Source organism: Macadamia integrifolia, chromosome 8 (genome assembly GCF_013358625.1).
Source record: "Macadamia integrifolia cultivar HAES 741 chromosome 8, SCU_Mint_v3, whole genome shotgun sequence".
Classification (NCBI taxonomy): Eukaryota; Viridiplantae; Streptophyta; class Magnoliopsida; order Proteales; family Proteaceae; genus Macadamia; species Macadamia integrifolia.
Window position 1 is genome coordinate 10,380,465 of NC_056564.1, and position 15,758 is coordinate 10,396,222.

The window sequence follows — 15,758 nt, forward strand, 5'->3', positions numbered from 1 at the left end:
AAAGAAGGTTCTACTGTGCAGGTGGAGTTAGGTGAGTTAGAAACAACAGGAGAGAATGAATCATCAAGTGACTTATCAGGACAACATGAAGCAGTAGAAGTTCCCTATACTGTGGCAAAGGGTAAAGGGAAGCGTACTCACAAAGCACTTATGAGATACAGGTTTGAGGATATGGTTGCCTATGCCCTCACTGTAGGTACAAGTGATCCATCTTCCTACCATGATGCTTTGAGTGATGCACAGCATGATAAATGGATGATAACTATGATGGAGGAAATGGAATCTCTACAGAAGAACAAGACTTAGGAGATTGTGGAAAAACCCAAGGGAAGAAAAATCATTGGGTGTAAATGGGTCTTTCGTAAGAAAGAGGCAGCATCTGAGAAGGAGAGTGAAAGGTATAAGGCCAGACTTGTAGCCAAAGGCTATGCACAGAAGGAGGGGATAGACTACAATGAAATATTTTCTCCGGTGGTGAAACACACTTCGATCAGGGTACTACTTACTTTGGTGCCCATGTATGATTTAAAGCTTGAACAACTTGATGTGAAAACTGCATTTCTTCATGGTGACTTGGAGGAACAGATTTACATGGAGCAGCCTGAAGGTTTCAAGGTGCAGGGAAAGGAAGACCATGTTTGTCTGCTTAAGAGGTCGCTTTATGGCCTTAAGCAATCTCCTAGGCAGTGGTACAAGCGCTTTGATTCTCACATGATGAAGATTGGCTACACAAGAAGTGAGTATGATAGTTGTGTTTATTATAAAGTATCAAGTGATAATTCCATTATTTTGTTGATGCTTTATGTTGATGACATGCTCATTGCTGCAAAGAACAAACATGATATAGTCTCTTTGAAGTCTTTGTTGAGTGCTGAATTTGAGATGAATGATCTTGGTGCTGCTAAGAAGATCCTTGGCATGGAAATCCTTAGAGATAGAAATGCAGGTAAACTTTAGGTAACTCAAAAGAGGTATATTGAAAATGTGCTAGAGCGTTTCAATATGGAAAAGGCCAAGCCGGTTAGCACTCCGTTAGCTGGCCACTTCAAGTTATCTGAAAGGGAATGCCCTACAACACATGAGGAGGTGGAGCAGATGTCTCAAGTCCCTTATGCTAGCGCAGTTGGGAGTCTCATGTATACTATGGTTTGTAACAGGCCGGATTTGTCTTATGCAGTCAGTGTTGTTAGCAGATACATGAGTAATCCAGGGAAGGAGCATTGAAATGCAATTAAGTGGATCTTCAGATATTTGAGCAATACTAAAGATATAGGTGTTATGTTCAGTGGCAAGGGAAGTTCTACAGAATTGGCAGGTTATGTTGATTCTGACTATGCTGGTGATTTAGATAAGAGGAGGTCTACTACAGGGTATGTGTTTACATTGGCTGGTGGACCTATATCATGGAGGGCGATGCTTCAGTCTACAATTGCATTGTCCACTACAGAGGCAGAGTACATGGCAGCAGTTGAGGCTGCCAAGGAAGGAGTTTGGTTGGCTGGACTAGTTCGTGAGTTGGGGTTGGAGCAAGGAGGTGCAGTGTTACATTGTGATAGTCAGAGTGCCATACATCTTGTAAAGAATTAAGTGTTTCATGCAAGGACAAAGCATATTGATGTGAGATTTCACAAGATCAGGGAGCTTGTGTCAGAAGGCAGTATTCACTTGAGAAAAATTCATACAAATCTCAATCCTGCAGATATGTTTACAAAGCCAGTTACTACAGAGAAGTTCAAGTCCTATTTGGACTTGATTAATATTACTCATTGTTGAAGATGAGGGACGCACCAAATAGGTGTGGGTTTGTGCCTCTAATGAGGTACAATGATGAAGACGTCTACAAGTTATCTTTACAAGAGGCTCGACAGAATTCAAGCCAAGGTGGAGATTGTTGGTGTATGATGTCTTGTATTCCGTCGCAGTTTAATCCAGGGAGTACTGGTGCAGCACCTAGACAGCCAGGACGGCGGTCCCGCTAGCCGGTTAGCGGGCCGTGGGGGTTGCAAGGGGGGCAGGAGGCCCCCCTGCATAGCAGGGGGTGTAGGGGGCGCAGCCCCCCGCTCGAATTTTTTATTTGAGGGCAATTGTAGTTTAATCCGGATTATGGTAGCAGTTGTAGTTTAATTCGGATTAGGGTTTTTTCTCGCTATATATTTGTAGCGAGGGTTTCTTTCTCTGTAATGCAAGCAATACTGAGAGGTGTGAGGACGAGCGCTGTAACCCTATTCTCCATTGATAGTGAAGCAGGATCTCATCTCACCGGGGACGTAGGCAACCTTGCCGAACCTCGTAAAATCCGTGTGCATTGTTTGTTTTGTTTTTCCATTATCTTCTGCATCGTTTTAGGGTTGCGTTTCTACACATGCGTGATGAGAAACCTGAAGAGATTCTCACGCCCACGTTGGCTATGTCCATACAAACCGCATGCCGATCACAACGACAAGGAGACGACCTGCAGCCTTGGGTGATTGCTTGTAAATGGTTAGGATGTGGATATGAGGGAATCAATTCTGTTAGGATCATAAAGGAAGGCATTCTGTTAGTGCTAAGGACAGATGGGTATAGGTAATTGAGGGCGTATATATGTAAGGGATTGGAGGAAGAAAATCACTCTCTCTCTCTCTTTTTCGAGGAGGAAAGCTACCCTCGAAGCTAGCTAACGTTCTGTTATTATTTGGCTCATAACACTCCAGATGAGGCCTTCACTTGATTCACCATGCTACCCACAAGTTGGTGCATCATCTCTACGTCATTGGTATTGATCATAGGCAGATCCTTCACTTTGAGAGGTGGCAGCTCCATTACTGGCATCTCCAGTTGAGAATATCACAAGCAAAACCGAAGCTTAATTTGCAAACGAATTAACGAATTGAAAAATCTTGAGAGAAGCTAATTAAAATGCAAACCTGATATGGGAAGGTAACCTTTCTTCCTCAGAACTGGGAAGGCAGCCAAAGCAAGAAAGGATTCGAGGCTGCTGGTCCTTAACACAAGTCTCGGAAGCTTAAGGCTGTCGGCAACACCTTGGGTAAAGTGCATTATAGCATCGGAGATGAGACAAGGAATGGACTCTTCTTCTTCTTCTTCTGCAGAACTGGTAACACAATCAGATAACAACCGAACCAAGCAATCCCAAAATGGAACTGCGCAGTTGACGTTGAGGAGTGAGAGAAGGGCAACCACATCTGAAGTCGAGGCTTGGACGTCCGATATGCTATCGGGTATTGGAATGAAGGTGAAGTTAGGGTAATTTGAGGAGTTGGGAGAGTTGAAGTGGGTGTGGACGATGGTGATGGAGAAGCCCTTAGAGTAGAGAATGGAAGCTAGTTGAAGCATAGGTTTATGTGGCCCCCTGCAATGGGCATGGGAATCGCACCAACCGAACTCCTCTCCTCTTTTGCTCCATCCGATTTGACCAATACGCCTTTCTTCTTTCCCACCCGGAAGTCTTTGTCTTTAAGTAGTTTCACTACTGAGAGTCGCGACCTTAACTCCACTGAACCAGCGAAGCAGATATTTAATATTAAGCTCTCAGCTACCAGCCGTGAAACTGAGTCTGGATGACACGTATCCGAACGTTTATGGATGTATACAGTTTAGTTTTCTAAATGGCCCTTCATTGGCTCTTAAGAGCAGTATGTGACATTTATAAAAGCAAAAGGTCATATGTCATATCTTTAATTGAATATGTGGCGAATGAGTAAATGGTCATGCCACTATTTGAGAAATAGGAAAGAATCGATATTAGCTCAGTCCGATCCTAAGACCGATTTCATCCGAATTTGTTGAAACTCCTAGCTTTTTCCTGGTCATTAGAGATGCTATGCACTTAAATTTTAAGAATATAATAAAATAAAGAGTAAGAGATCGTTGTCTAATCATGTGGCGGCATGTAATTTTGTGCGCTCATGTCTCTGGGCACAAGTGCCACATGACCAAACACCATTATTATTTCTTAAAATAAAATGAAAGGAAGAAGGTTCTCTTGAACAAACTGCATAAAAGGAAACACCAATCAAATGCAGTAAAATAGTATCATATATTAGAAGGCAGTGAGGTTATTTTATATGAATAGGGAAGAGATAGACACATATGTTAGCGTATCAGACTTTATTTGTAAAAGTAGTTATGACATGGCTGTATTTAAGAGAAGATAGTAATTGATCATGTAATTGTAATCTTCCAAAATAAAGTTGGAATAAAAATGGAAGGAACCCACCACCAAATTTTAGCAAAAAGCATATCAAAGTTACAGGAAGGTATCGGGAGACTTATCTAAAATCTATGAGGGAGACCAAGAGATTATTAAGTATTACTCTAGTTTGAAGGTTTGGGTAACTGGGTTTATGGTTAATTATTTAAGGAATTAATTTGACTTGCATAGATAGATGAGCAGGAAAAGTATTTGATTTTACAAGTTCATAATCCAAGGATTAACTGAGACAAGGTGGACCACAAAAGTATTCAAAATGACAAAATCAGGGTGATCAAGTGCTCTAGAGACTCATAGGAAGAACCTCCTTTCCTGACGCAAACTTCTGCCTTCTCCTTCAAAGACGCAGCCCGCTCTCTCATCTCCTCTCCTTCTTTCTCAACCATTAATCTTCTTATGGTCTTCTCAATCTCCCCTCTCTCCACCCTATTCTCCAGATGCAACCCCAACCTCCACACATGGCTCACGTACCTCGCAATTACCTTCTGGTCTCCAGAACTAGGCTGACACAGCATTGGCACCCCTTCACATATACTCTCCAAGGTTGAGTTCCAACCGTTGTGGGTCCAAAACCCTCCCACTGCAGGATGAGCCAACAATTCCTGTTGGGGGGCCCATTTGACAATGCAACCCTTTCCACTAATCGTTTCTAGGAACCCACCAGGCCACAATGGTTCAGCTTGTTCTAAGCCATGGACCAACCCGGGTCGAACCACCCACAAGAAGGGGCACTTGCTGTTGGCTAGCCCCCGGGCCATCTCCAAAAATTCAGCCTCATCCATGCTAGCTAGGCTGCCGAAGCTGACGTAGATTACAGACTTAGGTGGTTGTGTATCTAGCCAAGCGATACAGCTTCGGTCTTGGAACAATAAGCTACTGGAAGAAGCTGGGAAGAGTTTAGGGAAGGGGCCTTATTGTGAAAATCGGGATTGGAATTTTTTGACTAAATGTTGCCAATGCCGATTCTTCAAGGTGATCGAAGGTGTTTGTAATGACTCCAGACGAGTCCTTCACATTATTGGCTATCCTAACCAGAAATTGGTTGAACATCTCTAAGTCATACTTGTTGGGCACGGTCAGATCCTTCACTTTTAGAGGTGGAAGCTCCGATAATGGCGTCTCCAATTCAGAATCTGACAAGCAAAATGAAGCATAATTAATTTACATACAAGTAAAGCTTAAAAAAAATGTTCATTAATTATCAGAGCAGGGTAAGTTAGCACATCTATATCTCCTTATCATTCCAAATGATTTTGTTATAATTCAAATCCTATTGTATTGAAATGTATAAACATTGAGTCGCAAAACCAAAAAGTGATCACACGAGTATTTCAACTACTACTAAGGTATCATCTGTTGGTCTATGATGTTTTGTATTTCATCACAATTTAATCCATGGGAGCATTGGTGCAACCCCCCTCATGAATTATTTATTTGGGACTCGTTTATCGAGGGTAATTTTGTATTTTCTGGTATTAACATTTTTTGCCATGTGTTTGTAACGAGGTTTACTTTCTTTGTAAGTAATTCTGAGAGGTGAGGAAGAGCATTGTAAACTCTATTCTTCATCGATAGTGAAGTCGGATCTCATCTCACCAAGGACGTAGACAGTTTTGCCGAATCTCGTAAATCTGTGTATAGTTTGTTTTTATTTTTCCATCACTTTTTGCATTGTTTTTAGGGTTGCGTTTCTCCATCATCTTATATATATATATATATATATATGGCATGAATTTAACAAGAGAGCATTGCATATAAGACAAAATCTTTTTTTTTTTTTTTTACAAAAAAATAAAATCATTATGACTAAAATTTTAATGGGAAAAGGTTAGATATGCTCTCAGTTTTTCTAGAGCTAGTAGCTCAAACAATAGGAAGAAGGATTTGGATCATAGGAGACTTCTCCAAGTGGAAGAGGAGAGATTGACATAAATTTAAGCATACCTCAAGCAAACCCGGCCTTTTCCTTATTTTAATTATAAAAAAATACCCTTATATGCTAATCGACTGACCACCAGTTTGTGTTATATATAAACAACATTATCACGGTGACGGGCATTTCAAATGTGGTTATGTCAAACAGAACCCTTTTCCTCAAGTTCACCCAGGTGAAGGAAAACTTTCTCCAATCTTAATAAATAAAGTTATAATGCAAACCTGATATAAGAAGGTAACCTTTCAGCCTCAAAACTGGAAAGGCAGCGAAGGAGAGGAAGGATGCGGCGCTGGTGGTCCGTAACACAAGCCTAGGAAGCTTTAGACTGTCGGCGACACCTTGGGTGAAGAGCATGACAGGATCTGAGATGAGACAAGGAATACGCTCTACTTCTGTAGCACTAGTAGTAGTATTAGTATGAGATAACAACCGAACCAAGCAATCCCGTAGAGGAACTTCACAGTTGACGTTGAGGACTGAGAGAATTGAAAAAACATCTAAAGTCGAGGCTTGGATATCCGATATCCCGTCGGGTATGGGAATGAAGGTGAAGTGAGGGTAATTGGTGGAGTTGGGAGAGTTGAAGTGAGTGTGGACGATGGTGATAGAGAAGCCCTTGGAGTGGAGAATGGAGGCTAGTTGAAGCATGGGGTTTATGTGGCCCTGAAATGGGCATGGAAATAGAACCAATCGAACTCCTCTTCCCTTCTGCTCCATCTGATTCGATCTTTGGGGGGTTTCTTCTGACTCTTTTCACTTCAGTCTGCGTTTTACAGCTGAAATATCTAGATATAGATCGCTTGGAAGTTGGTATCATCGAAATATATATAATCCTAAGCTACCAGCAGTGAACTGTATAAGATTCCCAGTTGCCAGTTGGTATCATCTAGATATATTTAATCCTAGCTGAGCTAGATTCCCACTACTTCCTTGACATAAAAAATGATGCCCCTATTAGAATATAGTCAAATTAAAAGTGAATTTGGAGGCATATGTGTATATAGAAGGAAAACAGACGAAGAGTGGTAATTTTTAATGGAGGTGAGTAAATTCTAGATAGTTTTTAATGCATGAAAATTTTTTGCTACTTGGATTGCAGGATCTTTCCTGTTATGAGGACTTGTAGTCAAAGAAATGGAATTCGGATCTTCTCCTGCACCAGGAAAATAACTGGCAGCCTCTTGCTCCTAAACCTTTTTTTTCTTAACCAACAACAAATGGGATTCACTAATTCCTTCATCTTCTCCTTTTATGAGTCTTCTTGGAAAAAATTTGACTGTTACCCGGACTCGTAACCAAAGAAATGAAATAATTTATATCCTTTGGTTCACAAATACCTTCCTAAGTTCTTATATATTCCAAAATAACCTTTGAGATATCATTTCTTTGGTTGAGAGATTGTATTGCAACTACTTAGCTATGAACCCACCCCCACCGCCCTTTCTCAAGCCTTCTGTCGCAAGAACGGATCATCTTCTGGTAGGAGCAAGTGTCCAATTTCCTTATGGAAGAGGTTCTCTTCCCTTAACTAATTATTTTATTTTTTTTAATCTTTTTTTCATCCCTCTTGTTTGTGGAAAATTTGAAATTACTTTTTTTTTTTTTTTAATCTTATTTTTTTTCCCCTATATCAGGAATTTGATGTTGGGTAGTAAACCGATTCAAATGTTTTCCACTTTGCTCTTTTCTCTTTGCTTTCCTCATCAATAATCTCATAATTGAATAATGATCTTCCTCACTATAGCTTTCTATCTCAACCCACTATGACAATAGTAGGCGCTTGAATAGGTACAAAGATGGGAAAGAACGGAAGCCGATACTAACAAAGGAATTGAGTCGTTGACAAAGGAGAGAGAGAGCAACCAATTCCACCGTTGAAGAGGGCACTCCAGAGAGAGAGAGGGAGTGTAAAGGAAACGTGGAAGATTGTTTCAATTGATTAACTAATCTCAAATTCTGGAAATTAAAAAAATAGAATAATTTTAAATTCTCCACAAACAGAGAAAATAAAAAAAGAATAAAATTAGTTAACAAAAGGCAACCTCCTCAGCAAGGTGATTGAACACTTGTTAAGGTTGACAATGAGACCAGGATAAGTCTCTTCTATCACCTCTGCCAAAGTCGTCTTTGTTCTCTCTCGTGGTCCCTCCCAGCCTTCGTCTATTCCTCCACCACCCATGGTGATTATGATGGCGGTCGACTGGTAGAAAGTGCGGTCTACTTGTCGGATTTTGAAGAGGACGAGAAGGGCCGTATTACTCGTCTCCCCACTAAATGCAACCACAGTTTCCACATCGATTGAACCGACATGTGGTTCGAATCTCTCTCTACCTGCCCACTCTGCAGAAATCTCGGTTTGTTCGGAGACTCCGGCACCAACTCCCACAAAAGGAAACTCTAATTTAATTGCCAGTGTTCAGGTCTTTGTCCGTCTTGCCCCCTTGATACAGAAGATATAGGTTGTTCCTCACCCAATTCATCCAATTCGTTGTCTTCTTCTTCTCCGTATCTGGTAAGGTCATCGTCGGAAACTCATAGGAAAGCATTGGAGGCTGTGACATTTGAGGTGCAAAGAAGTAAAGAGAGTTTGAGTGGTATTTTTCTTTTTTATTTTTATTCACAAACACGGTTTTGGTTGCATTTGATATCATTTATAAAACTTGTTTCTATTTAAAAAAAAATATTGATAAAACACAAAAACTAAAAAGAGATCAAGAGTCATTTATGTGTTTTGGCGAAAATTGATTCTTAGTTATTTTTACGCAAATTTTAATGAATACATACTTAAAGTTGTAATATAGAGGGATAGAGTAGTCATTTGATTTGTAATTAGAAATTCGACCCCCTTACCCTCTCTTCTTCAGTCTAAAGTGGAAAGAGAGTTATAAGAAAGATGGGTGAAGGGAACATCTCTTTACCAATTTTTCAAAAAACTATTTTTCTCATAGGTATACCAAACTATTTTTCACAAAAAAAAATAATTTTTATCAAGTAGTTACCAAATCATTTTTAGGATTTGATAAAAAATGGTTTTCATTAATGATTTGTGTTAAACAGATAAAACTCAAAAAGAAAAATGATACCAAAGAGAGATGGGTACGAGAACGGCAAAATTGTCAAAAATGATGTAAAATGTTGAGGAAGTGACAAAATATTTTGGATAGTTTTGTACTATCCATCTTTATTTTAAGTGAAAAAACATAAATTGATTTTGAGTTTTTTTTTTTTTCCTTAATAAAACATAAAATAAGAATTTAATGAGATGTTTCATGGTATTGGAACCGGTATAAATTACCAATGGTATGACGACCAATATCAATTGCCAACAAAATCGATACCGATATTGATATGGATCAATTGTATCAATTCTATTGGTCTATTATTGAATCAAGAGGAAATTACACTCCCCTCCCCTGAAGTTTGACTTAATATCAATCTCCTCCCCTTTATTTTGAAACCTATCATTATCTTCCCCTGAACTTTCAAGATGCTCACTTCTGTCTCAATTTTTTTCAGCCATGTTAAAGGGTGAAATAAAAAGACAAAGTTAACCTCAACAGATTTCAAACACCGAATCTAATATATTAAAAGACAATAATACCCTTATCATCTCTAAAACCCAAAAACTAGTCTATTCCATCGAATTTAGGGATTAGGAGAGAACTGCGCGTGACGACCTGAGTGAAGCAGCAGCGGCTGAGGCATCCGTGACCTGAATGAGGCAGCGGCAAGTCGGCAACTAACGGAACGGCAACTGAGTGAGGCAACGACGACTAAGGCAGCCGCGGCCTGAGTGAGGCAAAGGTGAAGCCAAGGCCTTGTAACACGAGTGTACATGAGGATGTGGAGGAGGAAGGGGCAGCGACTCCTCAACAGAGTTCTCATCTTCCTAATAATGAATAAACTGACCATATTTCTACATTTTATGACCTAAAGAGAAATAAACAAAACAGAAATAGAAAACCCTGATATGAGGCATACATTTGCTTTCCGAACACTTCATCGGTGTCAGGTTCGGCACATGATCTGGAAGCCCAGATTTTGATAAAGAAAGGGAAGAAGGAATAGGGTAAGGCTGGAACGCCTGCTACGATTGCAATGGTGGAGACAAAAAGCGAATAAAGCCCATGTATTGCTGAAAGTGCAGGCAAAGAGAAAAGAGGGGGAGAAAGAAAAAGGTAAAGAGAATGTTAAGGGCCTAAAAGAATGAAAAGAAAACGAACATTCCTTTAGAAATACTAACAAAACCCCAACTCACACGACAAAGGATTATGTAGTAACCTTTAAATAAACGACGATGACGCCGCAATACCTTTAATTGGACGTTAATCACATGGCAAAGGATCTTTAGAGGAAGATTATAAACAGGCACCTGCTGGTCAGCGACTTGATTCGTTGATGCCTCAACTTGGATTGAAACTCAAATATGAATCAAAATAAACGCAAACTGGAAAGCAAGACAAGAGAAAGAAGCAGCAAAGTCAGATCATGAAAATCCCTCCTCAGCACAACAAGAAATTCAGGTGATTCGTACTGATCTTCCTTCTTCTCTCTTATGCTTTTAGGCAAGGATTAAAGTATCGGTATCGGTCTGCTAAAATTAAGATACGTATCGGAGGGTATCGTATCGTATCGTATCGTATCGGAGATACGCTAAGATACGCTAAAGATACGCACATAAATGGATAGGAAACACTTTTTTATACACATTTGCATAAAAAAAAATAGTTAAAAAAAGTTATATATAACATGTATTATGCATAAACAGTAAATTGAGAGTATCGTACTAAGAATCCAAGGTTTGTAATTGTCCTTGTTACCAACCTTGATTTCCACTTTAGTTAGAGAGAAAAATGGTTGGCAGCAACTTTGGAATAAAAACACCTCAAAAAATTATGTTTTTCTAAAAAATTACCCATTTTGGCCATTTTATGACCGTATCGGTACGTATCGGTGTGTATCGGTCGATACATACCGATACGCACCGATACATATCGATACATACCGATACGTACCGATACATATCGAAACGTACATTTCACTTCAATTTTGAATTTTTCATAGAGTATCGGTACGTATCGGTGAGCATCGGTGCGTATCGGTGGTGTATCGGTGAGTATCGGTGCGTATCGGTGTGTATCGTAGGATACGTATCGATACATAAGGGTTTTAAAATTTTCATGATACGTATCGGTATGTATCGTGCCAATGCCTACCGATACGGATACGTATCGGCCGATACGGCACGATACGCACCGATACTTAAAACCATGCTTTTAGGTGAGGTGCAAGACCAGAAATTCTCTCAAACTTGGTACGAGCTGTAAATTCAGATGTTTTAAGTTCGACTCCCATTAGGTACACCTTGGGCCACTCACACAGGGGTGTTTAGTGCTCTTTACTACTTTCAGTAAAAGTTGAATGGTTTTCATTCAACCCCGGTATGACCCGGTCCATACTATTGTAGGGTCAATATGGACCTAAAGGACTAATCAGGCCGAAGGCCTGGATACCTTTTGTTAGCAAAAAAAAAAAAAAAAAAAGTGAGGCACAAGAACAGAAACTCTCTCGAACCCTCCTTTCATTCACATCGATCAATTGAAGAAGAATTTCAATCTCTTGCTTCACAAACCCAAAAACATAAGGGGATGGTGTTTCAAGAATCTCATAAAATATAACGGCAATATGGGTATTAGAATGTTTGTGTTAGGCTGATATCATCACCTAACAATGATACTCAAGTTTATGGGACGAAAATAAGTATCTTGAAAATTCAGGGAGGGTGCTGATAGGTTTCAAAGTAGAGAGGAGGAGATTGATATCAATCAAACCTCAGGGTAGGAGAGTGTAATTTCCTCTTGAATCAAAATACTGTTTTTCATTAGAATCACACATTTGTATTGTACTGGTCGACCAACATCCTGTATTATTGATATCAATCAAGGCCGATATGATAGGCCTGGCAAACCCAATTGCTAAAACCTTGGTTATTGAGCATCCGCACAAGGAAGCTTACCAATAAGGAGAGACAGACAAAACGGTTTCGTGATTAAAAATAGAAAAAACATTTCATGTGAGGATGGTGTGAGAGAGGCAAGGGGTTGATAGTGCAAAAAAATCCTCCAGGATGACGACAATAAAGATCTAACGACTAAGAACACTGCATCTGGATTCATTGCTAGTCCGCAAGTGTACCCTTCACAATCTGCCGAAAACTTTTTGGGAAAATTACATGATTACCCACTTCTAGGTTTCCCTTTACAAAATTACCAACCAAAGGTTTCAGTTAACAAAAATACCCAAAATTATGTTTTCCTTTACAAAATTACCCACTTAAAGTTCAAGTTAACAAAAATACCCAAAATTAAGTTAGGGTTTACAAAACTACCCACTCAAAGTTTAGTAATAAAAAAATACATGATTATATGTGAAAGATGAAGAATCATTATTTTGGGTAGTTTTGTAAACCCGAACCTGACTTTGGGTATTTTTGTTAACTAAAACTTTGGGTGCGTAGTTTCGTGAACTCAAACCTAATTTTAGGTATTTTTGTTAGCTAAAACTTTTTATGAATAATTTTGTAAAGAAAAACCCAAAAATAAGTAATCATGTAATTTTTCTAAACTATTTTTACAAAATAAAGACTAGGTTGTTTTAGCATATGTTAGTCTTGGAAGACCTTTCCCATTTCCACCGTAGACCGCATGCCGTCGCCCGTCCGTTATTTGGAAAAATGGCAGAACGACTTGGAAAATGGGAAATGGAAAAGGAACCGAAGAAGACCTATTGAAGGTTCATAAACAGGGTGCACTGAATTTTATTCTATCTTTTTACCTACTCCACCATAAAAATAAAAAATAAAAATTAAGGAAAAATTTTCTCTTCCACATGCTGAGCATCATCACGTAACCAAAGGCTCAAGAGAGCGGCTATTTGGACGACCGCCACATGTTTAAGTGGCGATCTTCAAGTGGCGATCTAACAGTGTTTAACATCTCTGTTTTTCGTACTCCCATGATATCTTATTTGTCATGCTTTATTAGGTGTCGTCAGATCATTGCTTAAACACGTGATGATCGTCCGAATAACTATGAATCAACTTAGGTGATCATTGATAAAGAGGGGAGTCAGATCCCAAGAGACCCCACCCCCCTCCCGTAGTGGTCCAGATGGCTATGGTGAATTAATAATTTAGTCTCAAATTTTATTTCAATTTTCTTTTAATTGTTCAAGATCCACATTTGGACTAGATCATCTATAAATTCTATTCAAAATATTAATAAAAGAAAAATCAATAAAGAAGAAGAAGAAGGGAGATAAGAACCATAAGGGCCAGCAATAGATGCCCACTTAGCTACATTTATTATTACCTACTAAACTACTACTAATTTTTAAGATGGATAAGATGGTCAAATCAATAACCATTCCTGAAATTAAGCAAAAACCCAAGTGTCTAACTACCAATTATTGAATTTGAAAACTCATATCACAAAAAAAAAAAAAAAAAAAAAAAAACTTGAAAACTCATCTCTAAAGTTCATTCCATCTGTTTAAGAGAAAGAAAAAAAGATTTATTCCATTTATTTACCAAAACAAAAGTTTATCTCATCTTAAGAATTAGAATTAGAATTAGAATTAGGATTAGGATTAGGGTTTGAAGTTTGAACTTGAAAAATGGAATTCCTATTTAAAAAAAAAAAAAAAAAAAAACATAAAAATGGAATCAACCAAAAAGCGGATCCCGTAGGTCGGATCAAAATTTTCAAAACATAAGCGAATAAGCGTCAGCCACACGAAATAAAAGTAAGAGAAGGCCTAAAAGCAGGATTAGCTTTTGCTTTGAACCAAATACCCGATATTTTCGAAGGAAGTTTCCGATTCGATAGTGACGTACAACAGACTCGCATTCCAAAACTGACAAAACTCTCTATGTGGGTCGTACAAGTCCAGCCGAGCCTCTGCCCCACGCACCCACCATCCCCCTTGGCTCACCATTAAGTAAACCGTACATCTGATATCAATGTGCCCTTCCTCTCTCCTTCACCTCCTCTGCAAATCTTTAATCCCATTTCCTCCCGAAGCGAAGCCCTTGAAGAAGCAGAGGACATGGAGTATGAAGGTGGAGTGATGCCACCCCCGGCTGATATGGCTTCCAACGGCACCGGCGGCATGGAAAACCACAAGATGACGATGCACATGACCTTCTTCTGGGGTAAGAACGCCGAGATTCTCTTCTCCGGATGGCCAGGTACCCGTACAGGCATGTACGTGCTTTCCCTGATTGTCGTTTTCGTGCTAGCGGTGCTGGTGGAGTGGCTCTCCCATTCCCATTTTATCAAATCGAGGAACAACAATTTTGTGGCAGGGTTGTTGCAGACGCTCATGCACGCCGTCCGTATGGGACTCGCCTATCTGGTTATGCTTGCTGTCATGTCCTTCAATCTGGGTGTCTTCATAGCCGCCGTCGCCGGTCATGCCCTCGGCTTCTTGCTCTTCGCCAGCAGAGTCTTTAGACCCAACCAGATCCCTTCGTATGAGAAACCCGATCTTCCTCCTATGAGCTGCTAATTAGATAGATGGTAACCACTCTCCCAAAACCCCAAGATAGCCAGCAGAAAAGAATCTTCCCCTATTTGTCTGAAACTGGTTTTTAAGATTTTAGTACTTTTTTATTGTTTCAGATCGATAGATTTGTTTGTATTAAAATCTGAATACTGCAAATTAGTTTATTTACGAAATTAGCATAGGTTTGCAATAGATTTGTTACTGGATCATATCTATCATTTTGCCCCATTTTTTTTCCTTCTCTGATATGAATCTATCTTTCTAATATGAACAAGATGTAACGAGAGGCAATCAGTGAGGGGGTGAGGAAGCGAGCAATTAGCTAAACCCCACCGTTAGGGTTTGTTTCTGTTCTGGTTCCAATAGAATGAATTAGAAGAGATGGAATGAAATGAGCCATGAACAATGGACCAACCGAACCCCATTTCATTTTGTGTTGAGAATTAAGGTGTGAACTGTGAATGCGAAAAAATCTACGGTGGACGAGGACGACACATAGTCACGACTCACGAGAGTGATATCCAAAGCAGATCAGCATCAGCACCCGGCTTCCAATTCTAGTAGTAGACAAAATTAACCCATTTGGATAAGTGATTGGTGGGACCAACAGAAGTATCACAGTGCCTTCTTTCAGCCCCCACCTACGGTTTCCTCTCCTTGGGTCGGATGAAACCCCACCGCAGTAGAAAGTGGAAACTCTCCTCTCCAATCCCATTCACCTCACCGCATTTGACCATTCCACTTTCCAAATTCCAAATTCCAAATTCCGTTCCAATAAGCGTTTGGCAAATTCCTGACCTTATCTGTTAATTATTTCCCGACGGTCAATTTCGACGGAAGGGACGACTGGTCCATAGGGAAAGACAAGGATACCCTCAGACCTCAGTAGGATAGGAGGAAAGATATCAAAAAAAGGGGGCGTTGCGAGAATCGAACTCGCGACCTCTTGCACCCAAAGCAAGAATCATACCACTAGACCAAACGCCCTCGTATATTGCAAGAAAATTGTATTAATTATTAAAATTCTATGATTTAAACATCTTT

The 15,758-nt window shown here is 39.6% G+C and overlaps 1 protein-coding gene, 1 non-coding gene and 2 pseudogenes across 2 annotated transcripts; 1 reads left to right on the top strand and 3 right to left on the bottom strand.

The window, feature by feature from the left end:
- LOC122086700 overlaps window positions 1–3,406 on the bottom strand; it is a 29,240-nt pseudogene extending 25,834 nt beyond the window's left edge.
- A 1,004-nt stretch (window positions 3,407–4,410) lies between these two features.
- On the bottom strand, window positions 4,411–6,894 carry LOC122085676 (annotated as a pseudogene).
- Window positions 6,895–14,115: 7,221 nt separating this feature from the next.
- On the top strand, window positions 14,116–14,923 carry LOC122086075 (copper transporter 1-like). The gene has a single exon (XM_042654772.1). The coding sequence runs from the start codon at window positions 14,256–14,258 to the stop codon at window positions 14,715–14,717; it is 462 nt and encodes a 153-aa protein (XP_042510706.1). The 5' UTR covers window positions 14,116–14,255; the 3' UTR covers window positions 14,718–14,923.
- A 706-nt stretch (window positions 14,924–15,629) lies between these two features.
- Window positions 15,630–15,701, bottom strand: TRNAP-UGG. Its single transcript has one exon. It is a non-coding gene; the product is annotated as a tRNA-Pro (tRNA).
- Between the last annotated feature and the right edge of the window lie 57 nt (window positions 15,702–15,758).

Coding starts and splice junctions, on each gene's coding strand:
- LOC122086075 (XM_042654772.1), top strand. CDS start 14,256: ATGGAGTATGAAGGTGGAGTGATGCCACCCCCGGCTGATATGGCTTCC.